General features: G+C 66.0%; 1 protein-coding gene across 2 annotated transcripts; it reads right to left on the bottom strand.

Annotated features, from left to right (window-relative positions):
* Nucleotides 1-3,053: 3,053 nt before the first annotated feature.
* CLN8 (CLN8 transmembrane ER and ERGIC protein) lies at nucleotides 3,054-9,358 on the bottom strand. 2 transcript variants are annotated; one of them, XM_037526742.2, is made up of 3 exons: nucleotides 9,321-9,358; nucleotides 6,319-6,954; nucleotides 3,054-6,042 (listed from the first exon to the last, which is right to left on the bottom strand). In XM_037526742.2, exons 2-3 carry the CDS (start codon nucleotides 6,859-6,861, stop codon nucleotides 5,719-5,721), a joined length of 867 nt encoding a protein of 288 aa, XP_037382639.1. In that variant the 5' UTR covers nucleotides 6,862-6,954; nucleotides 9,321-9,358; the 3' UTR covers nucleotides 3,054-5,718. The 2 variants fall into 2 exon arrangements, with proteins under 2 accessions (XP_037382639.1, XP_054557080.1); XM_054701105.1 differs by lacking the exon at nucleotides 9,321-9,358 and adding an exon at nucleotides 9,267-9,281.
* Between the last annotated feature and the right edge of the window lie 3,779 nt (nucleotides 9,359-13,137).

Genomic DNA, 13,137 nt, shown 5'->3' with positions numbered 1-13,137 from the left:
CCACTGCCCCACCTGCCTCCCCACTGTGCCCGTTTTTCTGGCTCACCCAGCCCACTCCCAGCCAGTACACAGCCCGTGGCCACACAGCCCGGAGCCCGCAGCCTCACATCCCTCAGCCCACAGCCCAGAGCCTGCAGCCACACAGCCCCCCGCCCCGAGCCCCACAGTCCGCAGCCACCTGCCACGCAGCCCCACAGCCCGCATCCATGCAGCCCACACCCAAGCCCACAGCCCCACAGCCCTCAGCCCACCCCAGAGTCCACAGCCCCACAGCCCCACAGCCCTCAGCCCGCAGCCCCACCAGGCAGGCCCCACGTCTCCACTCCTGTGACTCTGTGAGTCTTCCTGTGTCGTTCCCCCTGGTTGCAGCCTCAGCTCTTACATTTCAAAGAATTGGTGTTTTCCATCTCCATTTCCCAATTAATGTGAGATTTTAAAAACTGTTGCGTCTTGCAGCACCACACTGACAAAGACACGGGAGTCGTGGAGCGGGCTGCACAGGGGAGGATGCTGCTGAGAGCAAGATCCTGGCTGTTTTATTGATGGAAGAATCATAGAGCATCAGCTACGTGCGCTAGGAGGACAAGGAGAAAGGATGGGGTCACTCAGGAATGCCATCTAGGGCTCGGGGGACACGAGTCTGCTGACGATGTTATCAGCTTGAAGACCAAGTGTTGTCATCGAAAACAGACCCCAGACCCCCGGCCATGGACCTGATCTTATCAACAAGGCCTTCCACTGATCACCTCTGGGGTCCCTTGGCATACGTCGGTCCTCGGCCCCCTGGGTGTTCCCGGTCATACCTCGCGGTGCACACCCTTCCCAGGGGGCTCCGGCTTTCTGCTCTCGATTGATATGGAAGGCGCCTTGTAAGGTTTGGCTCCTATGACTGTGCCTGGACAGTTCTGACCTTTGTATGGGAGCGCGGCACTGCAGGTGACCACGCTGGTGGCTGAACAGGCCGCTTAAGTCTAGCAGCCCCACAACGGTTCTTCGTTTTGGTGGTTTTTATTTCATCTGCACCTCCTCGCGCCTGCTCAGGTCTGTTTATGTTATTAATCTCTGCAAGCAGCAGAGGTTCTTGTCTGTGGCTTTTTTTCAATAAACTACTTCTTTTGTCTCTGTTCTTTGATTCACCGTTTCCTTCCTTCTTGGTTTTGAGGTTATTCAATGTTCCCTTTCCAAAATGTTTTTTTGTTTTCTTGTTTCCTGGAAAATATATTGGAAATTGTAGCCCCTTCTGATTTACTTTTAAGCCCAAGTGTATTTAGTAATGTTCTTTCTTTCCAAAAATATATGTAAGAAAAAAATTCCGTTCTTTTGGTATTTGTTTCGAAAGTTATTGCTCTGTTAGAGAAGACACTGCCACTTTGGAATTTATTGTGTTTTCTTTTATTGCTAAGGACACTTTTTATGATACATGATCAAGTTTTAAAAACATTCCATGTATGCTTTAAAAACCACTGTGTCGGCTGGAGAGTATCTGTAACCCTAATGGCTCAAGCTTAGAAAATGGGTATTTCTCCAAGAAATCACATACAATTGCCCACTTGTGTTTCTGTCCCTTAGTTCTGTCAGTCTTTGCTTTATGCATTTTGGAGGCCGTGTTATCAGGTACATTTGTTTGCAAGGGTGAGTCTCACAGGGCACAGCACCATGTCTTCCTTCCTTTATGAGATACCATGCCCGGAATTTCGTGACGAGAGCAAGATTGCTATCCAGGTTTATTTTTGTTTGGATTTGCCAGACCCATATTTTTCTAACTTTTTACTTGCCACTTTTTTGTGGCCTTTACCTTTTAGTAAGAAAGAGGTTGAATCTGGTTGTAGGACCCGAGTCTTCACGTTGATGGGCTTCCTTCTGCCTATGGGTCTACCAGGACTGGTCTCTGCTTTTTCACCCCACACTGGCCTTCACTCTTTCACCCCCTTTTTCTCCAAGTTTCTTCTGCTTTTGATGTTATGGTGGTTCCCTTGAGAGCCACATTGATGTCAGTCTAGTCACTGATTTCCTGGACAACCACTATGGGTTCTTGACTTCACGTCAGCCGTGAGCCCACACTCCTGTGGAGATAAGGCCCTCGAGGATGTGCCCCCAGGTGGCCAGCCTCTGACCCAGCCTGCGCCCACTGCCTGACCGCTCCTGCTGCTGCTGGCAGCGGGGAGCCTGTCCCAAACACACCTCCTTCTCTTTCCTCATGGCTGAGCCATGAAGCAGGTCCTGTGCCCGCTCTCCCAGGCTTGTTCTGCACCCACAGCTCCGCACCCCTCCGGACAGGGAAAGGGTGTGGAGACCCCTCAACATACACTGCAGTGGGGTCATGGGGGGAGCTTGGGCTCAGTCCCCCACAAACCAGGGCCCAGGGGGCTGCCTGGCAGGAGTGGGTGGTGGGTTGTGGCTGGGCAGCCAGGGGTGGTGGGAGCCTGGGTCTGCTCCGGCACCAGGGTGGGGGCACTCATGGACAGGAGCAGGCCCGGCACAAGGTACGTCAGGTTCAGCGTCTGGGGAGGATGCATCCTGGCTCACAGATGTGTCCCCTTTGGGGTCCTTACCCAGGCAGGGCAGGCACTGGGGTTCTCTGTTAAGAGGGTGCTGCTCCACTGGGGGGCCCCAGCCTCAGGACTCCTCCCTAAAGGCCCCTCCCGCAGCACCCTCAGCCAGTCCGGCTTCTGGGCTGGAGCCGGACCGCGCTAGGCCATCCTCTCAGACACCCCTGGAGTCGGAGACCACGGTGGGCAGATGTGGGGTGTTCCGGCTGAGCTACAGTTTGGCGCTGGGCAATGAGAAGACCCTGTGGGAGGCAGTCGTGGATTTGACAGCCTGTAAAAAGGTGACATTTGCACCGTTCTCCAGTCAAACATGTGAATCTGAGTCCAATCTCAGCAGATGAGCAGCCCACATGAGGGGCAGTGTCATGACTGGCCGTGTTCACCAAGCCTTCCGCGAGGGCTAGAGCGTGAGGGCGGCGCAGGGCTGGGGCAGGGCCGAAGGATGGGACAGGGAGGGCTGGAGCCAGGGCAGGAGGCTGGGGTGGGGTGGGGCGGGGCCAGGGCAGGTGGGGCACGGAGGATGCGGTGTCCCCGGGGTGGGGCGTGGGACCAGGATGGGTGGGGGTGGCGGGGGGTCCCAGCAGTGGCCCTGGCCTGGAAGCAGCAGCAGCGCCACATGGACACCCAGGCCCACTCAGTCTGTGGACAGCGGGGACACGGTGCTCAGCCCATGGACAGGTCACGAGGGCCGTGGTGGAGGACACCCCGTTCTCAACCTGAAGTAGGAGCACAAAGCACTTGGGGTCAGGGACACTGCAGTGAACGGGCCGAAGGTCACAAATCAGAAACTGGGCACAGAGGACATGGGCTTGTTTTACTATTTCCCAGCTTTTCTTTAAGTCTGAAATTAGCTGGAAATAGACAAAATAGAGCAGATGACACAGTAAATGGGGAGGCCCTGGCTCTGGGCCGGCAGAGTCCTTCCCCACCAGGGCCCGGAGGGGGCCCCAGCTGGAGGCGAAGCATGGAAGCCTACCGTCCATCCTGCTCCTGAGCCGGGGAGACGGGCAGTAGGTGGGCACATCCCAGCCAGGCTCCTCCCGGGCCTCCCTGCACCGCTCCCCAGGTCAGGAGAGCACACCTGGGCCAAGAGGCCATTTTCTGCCCAACCTGGCGGTGACCTCGGGCTAGCCCTCTCAGCACGAGGTCGGGGCAGTGACTGCTGGGCTTCCGACTGCTTTTAGGAAAAGGGAGGCTGGGGAGGGGTGAAGGACTCCTGCTGGACACGGCCCCTCCCACTGGCCCTGTGGGCACCCCAGGGTGGGGGAGGCGGGCCATAGGGGAGCAGGTGGCTCCCAGCCAGCGGCCAGGCTTGGGGTCAATGCCTGGAGGTCTGTCTTAGTGAATGTGTTTGCAGCCGACAAGACACAGGGTCCCCCTCAGGGCCGACCTCCGGGCTCCTGCTCAGCGTGGGAGTGAAATCTCTGGGGTGGACAGATGTGCTGGGGAGGTGCCGGGAAGAACTGAGGGTGGCCTCGACACAGCGGCGGCTGGGGGCTGCGGGTGCAGACTTGACCTCAGTAACTTTCTCTGGGGAGTTACATTTTGGAATCTTTTCACCAGTTTGGGGTTGCAGGCCACAAATGCAGGCGTCACATTTCCAGAGACGGACTGGAGGCCGCAGCCATGGCCGGGGAGGGCTGGTTAGTGCTAGCACAGTCTGGCTGGCGGATGTGTCCCCTGGTCTGCTTCCCTGGGTGAGGTGGGGGCGTCTCCTCGCCAGGTCACTGGCCCCATTGTGGTGACTCCCCAGGTGCCCCCATCATGTTGGGGCAAACTTGGGGCACCACAAACATAAGCCCGCAGCCCCTGGGGTTCCCAACCCATTGTGGTGTCAGGCAGAAATCGCCGCACCCGAGCAGGCCATGAGCCTAATGGGGCATCCCTCTGGAGGTCCCTGGGCAGCATAAGCCCAGCAGGGGGGCCTCTGGGTCCCGTAGCAGTAGGGGTGTGGCTGGGGGAGGCACCTGCCAGGATGTGCTGGGTCCATTTCCGAGCCATGGGGGGCACAAGAAGATATGGGAAAGGTCACCTCGCACGGGATGGGGGCAGGACGGCCAGTGTGGTCAGCTGTCAAGAAAGCAAGGACTCTCTGTGTGGATGCTGAGTTAGAACGGATGCCCCTCGACGCAGAGCTGACCGGAGCTCGCAACCCGAGGGGCACAAGAGACACCCCCTAGAACCCCCTGGCTCCACAGCAGCCCCAGTCCCACAGCAGCACCGCCCCCCAGGCACCCACAGGGGTCGGCAGGACCAGCAGGACTGATAGACGCCCAGAGGGTGAGGGCCGAGGCGCTGGCTGGAGGGGCCGCCACAGATGCCCCAAGTCCAGGCCCTCCAGGCTGATCAAGGGGCGCTCCTGCACCCCAGGCGCGCTGGCACTTCAAGTGGCTCCTCTGTCACCGTGCCTCTGGGCAGCCCCAGGGTCATGGTGACGAAGAAGGAAGAAGCCGGGACAGACAGCAGGGGACACACAGTGACACCCGCCTCCGCAGGCCGAAAGCACCGCAGTGCAGCGCCAGGGACGCCTCGGGCTCCAGGCCGGCATGGAACACATGAAACTCGAGGACTGGAGTGGCCCTCAGAGACCAGGAGGCCACGCTGGGCCTGTGCCGGGGCTCCGTGGACGAGGCTGGCGCCTGCTGCGCAAGGAAGGCTCAGGGTATAGCCGTGGGTCGGGCCCAAGCTGCGCATCTTCTCCAAAACATGGTTCCGGGGCCTGTGCCGCTCCCGGGACCCCCAAGCATCTCCTGCAAATGCAGCCGCGGTGCCCCCTCTGTGAGCAGCGAAGCGGGGGTCTCTGCGGGGCTCTCAGCACGGCCCAGTGGCCAACCCGGGCGGGGACTGGGGCCTCCCCGGCTGCTCCGGCCCTCCAGACCCGGTGTGGAGCGGGGAGTGGTCCCCGCTGGCCTAGACGTCTCCCTCTAGGGGCCCCGGGGCAGCGCTGCGGAGGGAGCCTGCGCCTCACCCACCTTGCCGCTGTCCTGTCCAGGCCTGCCCGCAGCACTGGGCACCACGGCCTCCTGGCCCATGAGGGCGCTGGGCTCTCGGCGCAAGGAGACTGCAGTCACTCCAGCCCCCATGCGAACCCCGCCCACCCGCTGGGAGGCCCGAGGAGCCACGGGTCACACCGATGGCAGGGGAGGCTCCGGGCTCGGGGCGCGCGGCCCTATTGCGCCTTCCGCGGGGACGGCTGCCCGTTGGCCTTGGCCGGCTGGCGGCCTCCAGGCTCAGGCTGGGCGAAGTTCCAGTCCACAGGATGCAGGAGCTGCTGCGTCTTCTTGTGGGTCCAGTAGGGGTTGAGGACCAGGGTGAGGAGAACAAGGCCCACCAGGAAGAGTGCCAGGTGCGGCGGGTACAGGCTGGCACGCAGCGCGGCCCAGTGCCACAGGCACACCCACCACATGTGGTAGGTGAGCACCATGCGGCAGTGGAACATGTGGATCATCAGCCACTGGTTCAGCCGCCACCAGGCCGAGTCAGACCAGCCGGCCTGTGGTGAGACGGAGGAGACGTCAGTGGGCGGCCCGGGGCCAGCCCCCAGCCCCGCATCCACCCCCAGCCCTGGTGGGGCCACATCCACCCCCACTGCGCCCCCCCCACCTCCGTGGGGCTGTTTCCCCCTAGGCCCCCCTACCCCACAGGGCCATGACCCCCCCACTCCCAAGCACACCCCCCCAGACCCCGACAGGGCACAAGCCCTGGCCCAGGCCCCCTCCTGCTTTGCGCTGCTGCAGGGGAGCAGGGGGCGGGGGCAGCGGAGACTCACCTTGAGCAGCATCCAGGAGATGCAGGTGAAGGGCGTGCTCATCTCCAGCAGCAGCGTGGTCATCGCTAGGTAGTGGCCAGCTCTGAGGTTGACCACTGAGCCAAGAAACCCAAGAAAGGCAAAGAGATGGTGGGCGACTAAAAACACATCAAAGGTCCGGAAGAATGCGCTGGACAGGTGAACGGCCACATTTTCGAAGAAAAAGAAGCCGGTGGCCGTGGCCACGTGAAACCAGCACCAGCTCTGCTGGCCGAGCGCCTTGTCTGCCTGCAGCACGGGGTCTGCCAGCATCGCCCACAGGCCGGCGGCCGAGCCCTGCAGGCCGAAGACGGCGCGCGTGGCCGCCAAGTTCCAGAAGACCTTCTCCTTGGCCACCAGTGAGCGGTAGGTGGCGTTCAGGGAGGACGAAAGCTGGTGGCAGACCAGGAAGACCCCCAGGTAGAAGGCGAAGCCGGCGACCACCAACGTGGCGCGGACCTCCCAGGAGGCGTAGTCCAGGTCGAAGATGCTCCCCGATGCCCCTGCAGTGCTGGCGGGGCTCATGTCCGGGGTCACACCAAGGGAGCAGGCAGGGACTCAGGCCTACGTGGCTGCTGGTGCCTAGAAACCGGCGTATCCCGGGGCCTTGCATCCAACCTGCATGGGGCAGACAGCTCGCTGGGCACTGGGACACAAGGCCCCGGCCATGCCCCCTCCAGGCTGCCCCATGCGCCCTGGCACAAACACAGCAGGGGCTGCCCATTGGCCACGGGTTGGGGAAAGCACGGCTGAGGCCCGGCAGCCCGCCCCTCACTGCCACACTCCAGCCTCCCCTCACTGGCCACCACCCTCACCCTCCCGAGGCCACAGTAGACCCTCGGCCTCGGAGTCTCGCTCCTGTCCACCCCTGAGGCTCCCGACCCGGCCTGCCAGGGGAGCACGAGCCCCCCGTCCTCTCACCATGCCCACAGAGAGGGCTCTGAGCCAGGCTCGGCGGGGCCGCACCCCAGGACACGGAGGGTAGTGGAGGACTGACCGAAGCAACCCCGGGAGGCCAGTGTCCAAGCAGTGGGTACAACATGGCTGTTGAGGGAGGCCACGTGCCACACACCCAAGGGCCACACCTCCCAGGCCTCCCAGCCACACCGAGCTGGGCCCAGGCTACTCCAAGTGCCTGCAGGTCTGGGTCAGGCCCACCTGGGCGTCCGTCCATTGGCGGCTGCGGGTTTCTGCCCGGGGCCTCCAGGTGCACTCTGGCCACGACCTGCAGCCCCGGCTCACACCCCTCGGCTGTCCTTCGGGCCTGTCTGCACACAGACCAGGCCGAACCAGAGGACCTGGGAGCACCTGGGCATGTGCAAGCACACATGTGTGCGCGGGCATCTCTCTACCCCGGGTACTGTGACGTCTTAATATCTGACAACCCGTCCTGGCTACGGAGCAGCCCCTCCAGGCAGGCCAACAGCGAGAGGCAGGCCCACAGACCACCAGGACCCGCGCCTATGCAGCCCAGGAGGCCTCACCCTTTCCTGACCTGCCTATCCTGCCCTGCGCCCTGCCCCCCTCCCTTCCTGGGAGCCCCAGGGAAGGCATCTGCCACCAACCACCATGGCAGTCCCTGGTCGGTGAGGCCTCCCGACCCTGGGCTGTGAGGGCCTGGACTGTGGGCTCTCAGCCTCTGCATGTCCTTGTGGCCAAGCCCCGCTGGCGCATCAGGAACCCAGGACCGGCCGGCTCTGCAGTGAGTTACCTGCTGACCCAGCCCTGAGCGTGTTGGGCCGGCCGGGGCACAGAGAGAAGGACGCTTCCCTCCCAAGCAGGGGGGCAACCATGAGTGCTGCTCCCGCAGACCTCAATTTTGCTCCCACGAGTCCATCACAAGACCGGTCAGTTCCCCTTTGCTGGACTGCAGCAGGGGCGGAGCCTGCCCCGGCTGACAACAGCCTGGTCCAGCGGGAGTGGGCCGTACAGCCGGTCCTGTGGGTCAGGTCAGCAGCGGGTCAGGGGCAGCCGGCCTGGCAGGCTCTGGTCTGGGCCGCGCTACCAGCAGGTGCGGAAGCAAGTGCGGGAGGGAGGGGCGCAGAGGGGCAGCACGCACTGGTCCCATGAAGCTCCCCCTGTGTGCTGAGCAGGGGCACCCCACTCCTTTCACCCTCAGAGACCGGCCTTCACAGCCGCTCGGGGCAGCCCAGGCAGGCAGCTACAGGGAGAGCCAGCCGGGCAACCGCCTCCCCCGCCCCCCCCCCCCTGACCCCTGCCCACTGCTGGGCCTTCTGGTCCAACCTGTCCTGGGCCTCTCAGTGCTGCAGGCCAAGAGCATCCCCGCCCCCGCCGCGGGATGCAGGTGAGTCCCTGAGTCACCTGCATACAAGGCGGGCCTCTCTCTCCCCAGGACACCAAGGACAGCCCAGCCCCCCCCCAACCCCCCAGCGGCGGCTACTGGCCTCCGAGGCCGGCAGTGTCCTTGTGGGGGACACACCCCGGCCCCACGCACTCCTCGCGCCCCAGAAGCTGGTGGTCACCGCGGAGGCCGCGCCGCAGGGGCTGCGCCCCGCACCCTGAAGCCCGAGCCCGGGGCCCCCGGGCCCCCGGCCCTCGTCGGGGCTCAGCGGCCCCGCGGCTGGGCGGCCTCCCCGGGCCCGGGCGGCCCGTCCCGGGGTCAGGCGCGGGGCCCCGACGCGCCCGGCGGGTCTGTCCACGGGGCGGCGGCCGGCGCCGGCGCTGGGCTCGGCCGGGAGCGGCCAGGCCTGCGGGCGGCCCTCGGCGCTGCCGCGGGGCCCGGGACCCCGAGGGCGCGGAGAGGCGCGCGCGGACCCGCCAGCGGCCCGGGCTCCGGCCCCCCCGGCCCCCCCGGCCCCCGCGCCCCGCGCCCCGGCCGGCGCCAGCCCGGCTCACTCGGAGGCCCCGGCGCCCGCCCGGGCCGCGCGCGGCCCCCAGACGAGCCCGGCCCCGCGCCCGCGCCCGCTCACCCCGCGCTCCCCGCGCTCCCCGCGCTCCCCGCGCTCCCCGCGCTCCCCGCTCACCCCGCGCTCCCCGCGCCCGCCGGCGTCCGCGTCCCCGGCCCGCCGCCGCCGCCCGCAGGCCCCGCCCCCTGACCCGGCCCGCCCGCCGGCCCGCCCCCTGACCCGGCCCGCCCGCCGGCCCCGCCCCCTGACCCGGCCCGCCGCCGCCGCGCAAGCGCACGCCCAGGTGGGGGCGGCGCCACCTAGTGCGCAGGCGCGGGCCGCTACAAGGGCGCGGGAGGGGGACGCCGGAGGGGGACGCGGGAGGGGGGACGCGGGAGGGGGGACGCGGGAGGGGGGGCGGGCGGGGCGCGCCGGGAGGGGTGCGGGGCGGGTGCCGGTGCGCGGACACGGGAGGCTCTGGACGCTTGGCTCCGGTAGAAGCGGTGGGGCAGGCGGACCCCAGAGTCGCGGGAGTCCGAGACCCCAGAGTCCGCGGGCAAACGGGCCGCGACCCAGCCTCTGTGCCCCCGACCCGCAGGGCCCGCGGCGTAGACCCGGCCGGACGCCGCCCACGGGGCCCCCCGACATTCACGGAGCCCCCTCCACGCCCACGGGCCCCCCGACATTCACGGAGCCCCCCGACATTCACGGAGCCCCCTCCACGCCCATGGAGCCCCCCGACATTCACGGAGCCCCCCGACATTCACGGAGCCCCCCGACATTCACGGAGCCCCCTCCATGCCCACAGGGCCCCCCGACATTCACGGAGCCCCCTCCACGCCCACGGGCCCCCGACATTCACGGAGCCCCCTCCACGCCCACGGGCCCCCCGACATTCACGGAGCCCCCCCGACATTCACGGAGCCCCCTCCACACCCACGGAGGCTCCCGACATTCACGGAGGCCCCAAAATTCACAGAGCTCCCGTGACACTGGGCCTGGGACACCCGCGGGCCCCACACCCAGGGGAGAAGGCGGCGCCGGGCACCAGCCTTGCCCCGCTGTGTGGTGACAGGAGTCGCTTCCTGAGGGGTGACCCAGTCCACAATGCCGGGGGACCCTCTGCCCAGAGCAGCCCTCCGGGTGGGAGCATCATGGTGGGGTGGTGGGCCTGGCCACCGCGTCCTCCTTCCAGAGGCTTCGGGGATGCAGAAGCTGCTGAGACCCGGGAGCTCCCTTTGTGGGGAGAGGGCCAGGCCTGGGGTCAGGCCCCTGCCTCCCCCCCAGCCGCCTCAGGGCACAGCGTCCCGGGAGACGTGCAGGCCGCCCCGCCGGCCAGCAGCAGGCCCTGGCCGGGGCCCAAGCCTGAGTGTCTGCTGGCCCAGGACTGGGGCCGGGTCTCGTGTCCAGGAGCACCTGGGCCAAGTGACCTTCCCCGCCTCACCTGCCCCCTCCCCTCAGCTGAATCTGCAGGGGCCGGGGCGGGTGGCCTTAGGGAGTCCGGCTCCCTGTTGGTCCCCTCCGCCGTGGCCCTGCCTACCTCCCGCATGTGGGGGGCAGCTGCGGGCAGGGCCCCCAGCCGGCGGCCCCTCACCCAGGCGAAGACACGCATCTGAGAGCGGGTAGAGCGGACCCTCCCAGCCCCGGCGCCTCCACACCCGTCCACTGGGTCCTCTGGAAACACACTTAAGCCACCAGCCCCAGGGCCCGCTCTCGAGGCTGCTCCAGCACTCAGACACGCAGGGCTCTCTCTGCGGGAGTGAGGGCCGGGGCTACTGGCTGCAGTTACGGGGGCACCCGAGGACCCCCAAGCCTGAGCTGGGCATCCAGGCCTGCGGAGGCACCCTGGCCGGCCCTGTCAGCCCCTCTGGGATGGTCACCCCTTGGGGGCAGACTGGACCTTCCAGCTGTACTTCAGGGATGGGGCCGGCCAGTCCCCCTCATGCACAGAAGGCACCCACGGCTGCCCTAGCCCCAGGCAGGGAAGCCCGCGCCCTCAGGAGAGGACCCATGACCTACATGGCCTGGGGGGTGCCAGAGGCTGCAGGGGCTGCTGGGCGGGGTGCTGAGGAGGTGGCTCTGCTTCCGCCCCCACAGGGGCTTGTCCCTGTCACCAGCTCTCACTTCAGTGACTATTTCAGGCACAAGTTTATAGGCTCAACCCCCTCCCCCCTCAGTGCCTGTGCACGTAAACAGGACACAGGGACCGGGAAACGGGGGGCTGTGTCCGGTCGAGGCTCAAGGCACCAGCCCCCAAGCGTGTACGGACTTGGCGTAGCTGTGACCCAGCCCAGGGAAGCCAGCGGCCCTGCTTCCTCCCAGAACCAGAACCTCCCAGCCAGGCCGGTTCAGGGTCAGAGAGGAGGATGTGAAAGCGGCTGGCAGACGCCACAGAGGAATGGGGACAGGCTGCCCCACTGCCCCCGCTGCCCTCGAGTGCTGAGCTCGGGCTGTGGCACCCGCCCAGCAGGAGCCTGGCTAACCCCATGAACAAGGCTGAGTCACCCCCCGACCCCCACCAGGGGGAGGGCGCGGCATTGCTGCCCTGGGACGCCTGAGTCCTTGAGACTCCGTTGGAGGGGAGAGGCGGGTGAGCCGGGCAGGCCTGGCGTGGGGGAGTCCTCGCCCTGAGGGAGATAGCCCAGAGCCCCCAACACTCCGAGGAGGCGGCCGGTGAGCCCCCCTCTTCCTGAATGGCCCCTGTGGGCAGAGGGACAGTGCGCTCCAGGCCCAGTGCCCCCTTGACATCGACTGTGAAACCATCACCTCCAGACCCCCCAGCCCGGCCCAGCCCCATCAACACACAAAGTAACAGGGGGGTGTGGGTGTCACAGACCCCCAGAGAAGCCGGTTTGTCTCAGGGTGCACGGGCAGAGCCCGGCCTCTGCCCTACCCCACAGATGTCTGGCCCTGCGGCCCCAGAGCGGCAACGCCAGCACAGACAGCCCTCCTCGCCCCGGGGGGTCCAGAAGGAGAGACGGGGCCACTGACCTTCTGTACTGGACCTACTGGCTGGAGGACCCCTCCAGATGGGACACACGTGCCCCCAACTGGCCTCCTTTAGGGGTCCTGCACCCAGAGCACCCTGCCCCACACCCCAATGGCCAGGCACTGACAAGAAGGGGCTCCTACACCCCAAACAATTTCACTCCCTGCCCCACCTGGGTGGCCCCGCCCCTAGGGCTTCTGTGTGATGCAAGCCGGTCCCTCCCACGCTGGTCTCCCCACACCCAGGCACGCCCCAAACACAGCTGGAGATCAGGCCTGCAACTCTGGAGAAGGAGCCATCCTCCAGCCTGGCCACAGACGTCCCCCAGCCACCGGGAGCCGCGGAGCAGACGCTTCTGTGTGAGGCCCTCGTGCTCCTCAGGGCTGCGGGAGGTGGTTCCCGTCTGCCAGACCTGCAAACCCAAAGGGCTGCCCAGAGCACTCTGCGGGCGAGAGGGGCCGCCAACAGGGTGCTGCAGGAGGGCACTGGTGCCCAGAGCCAGGGAAGGGACACAACATGCGTCACACAAGAACCAGCGCCCCACGTGGCTGCGAGCTTGGCTGGGACACGCATTTATTCCACAATTTAACTTGCTCTGTCTTGGGACACGCCTTTGCCATCATGGCCGTGTTTGGACACAGGCTGCAGTGTCCGCCTCGTGGTCTGGACAGTCCGGCTCCTGCAGCAGCATCCACGTGGCAAGTGTCCGGCCTGGAGCCTGTCCGTGCACAGGACGCCGCAGACACCGAGGGTAGCCGGCCCGTGGCCTGTGGCTGCGCCCCCCGCAGTGGTGCCGGGAAGGAGGGACGTGTGCATAGGCATCCCGGTGGGCACCAAGGACACCGCTGCCAACGCCCAGTGGCCTGGCTGAGGCCGCATCCAGCAGGTGTGTGACAGCCTGGGCTCTGGGCTCGGTCACTGGGGCTCATGCGCCACCGGGGTGTGCCCCCCTCAGGCACTTGCCTG

The sequence above is a fragment of the Talpa occidentalis genome, unplaced genomic scaffold (genome assembly GCF_014898055.3).
Source record: "Talpa occidentalis isolate TD23 unplaced genomic scaffold, MPIMG_talOcc4v2.1 talOcc4.4, whole genome shotgun sequence".
In the NCBI taxonomy this organism is placed as follows: domain Eukaryota; kingdom Metazoa; phylum Chordata; class Mammalia; order Eulipotyphla; family Talpidae; genus Talpa; species Talpa occidentalis.
Note: the sequence above shows the minus strand (reverse complement) of the source record. Positions and strands in the feature narration are given on the sequence as shown.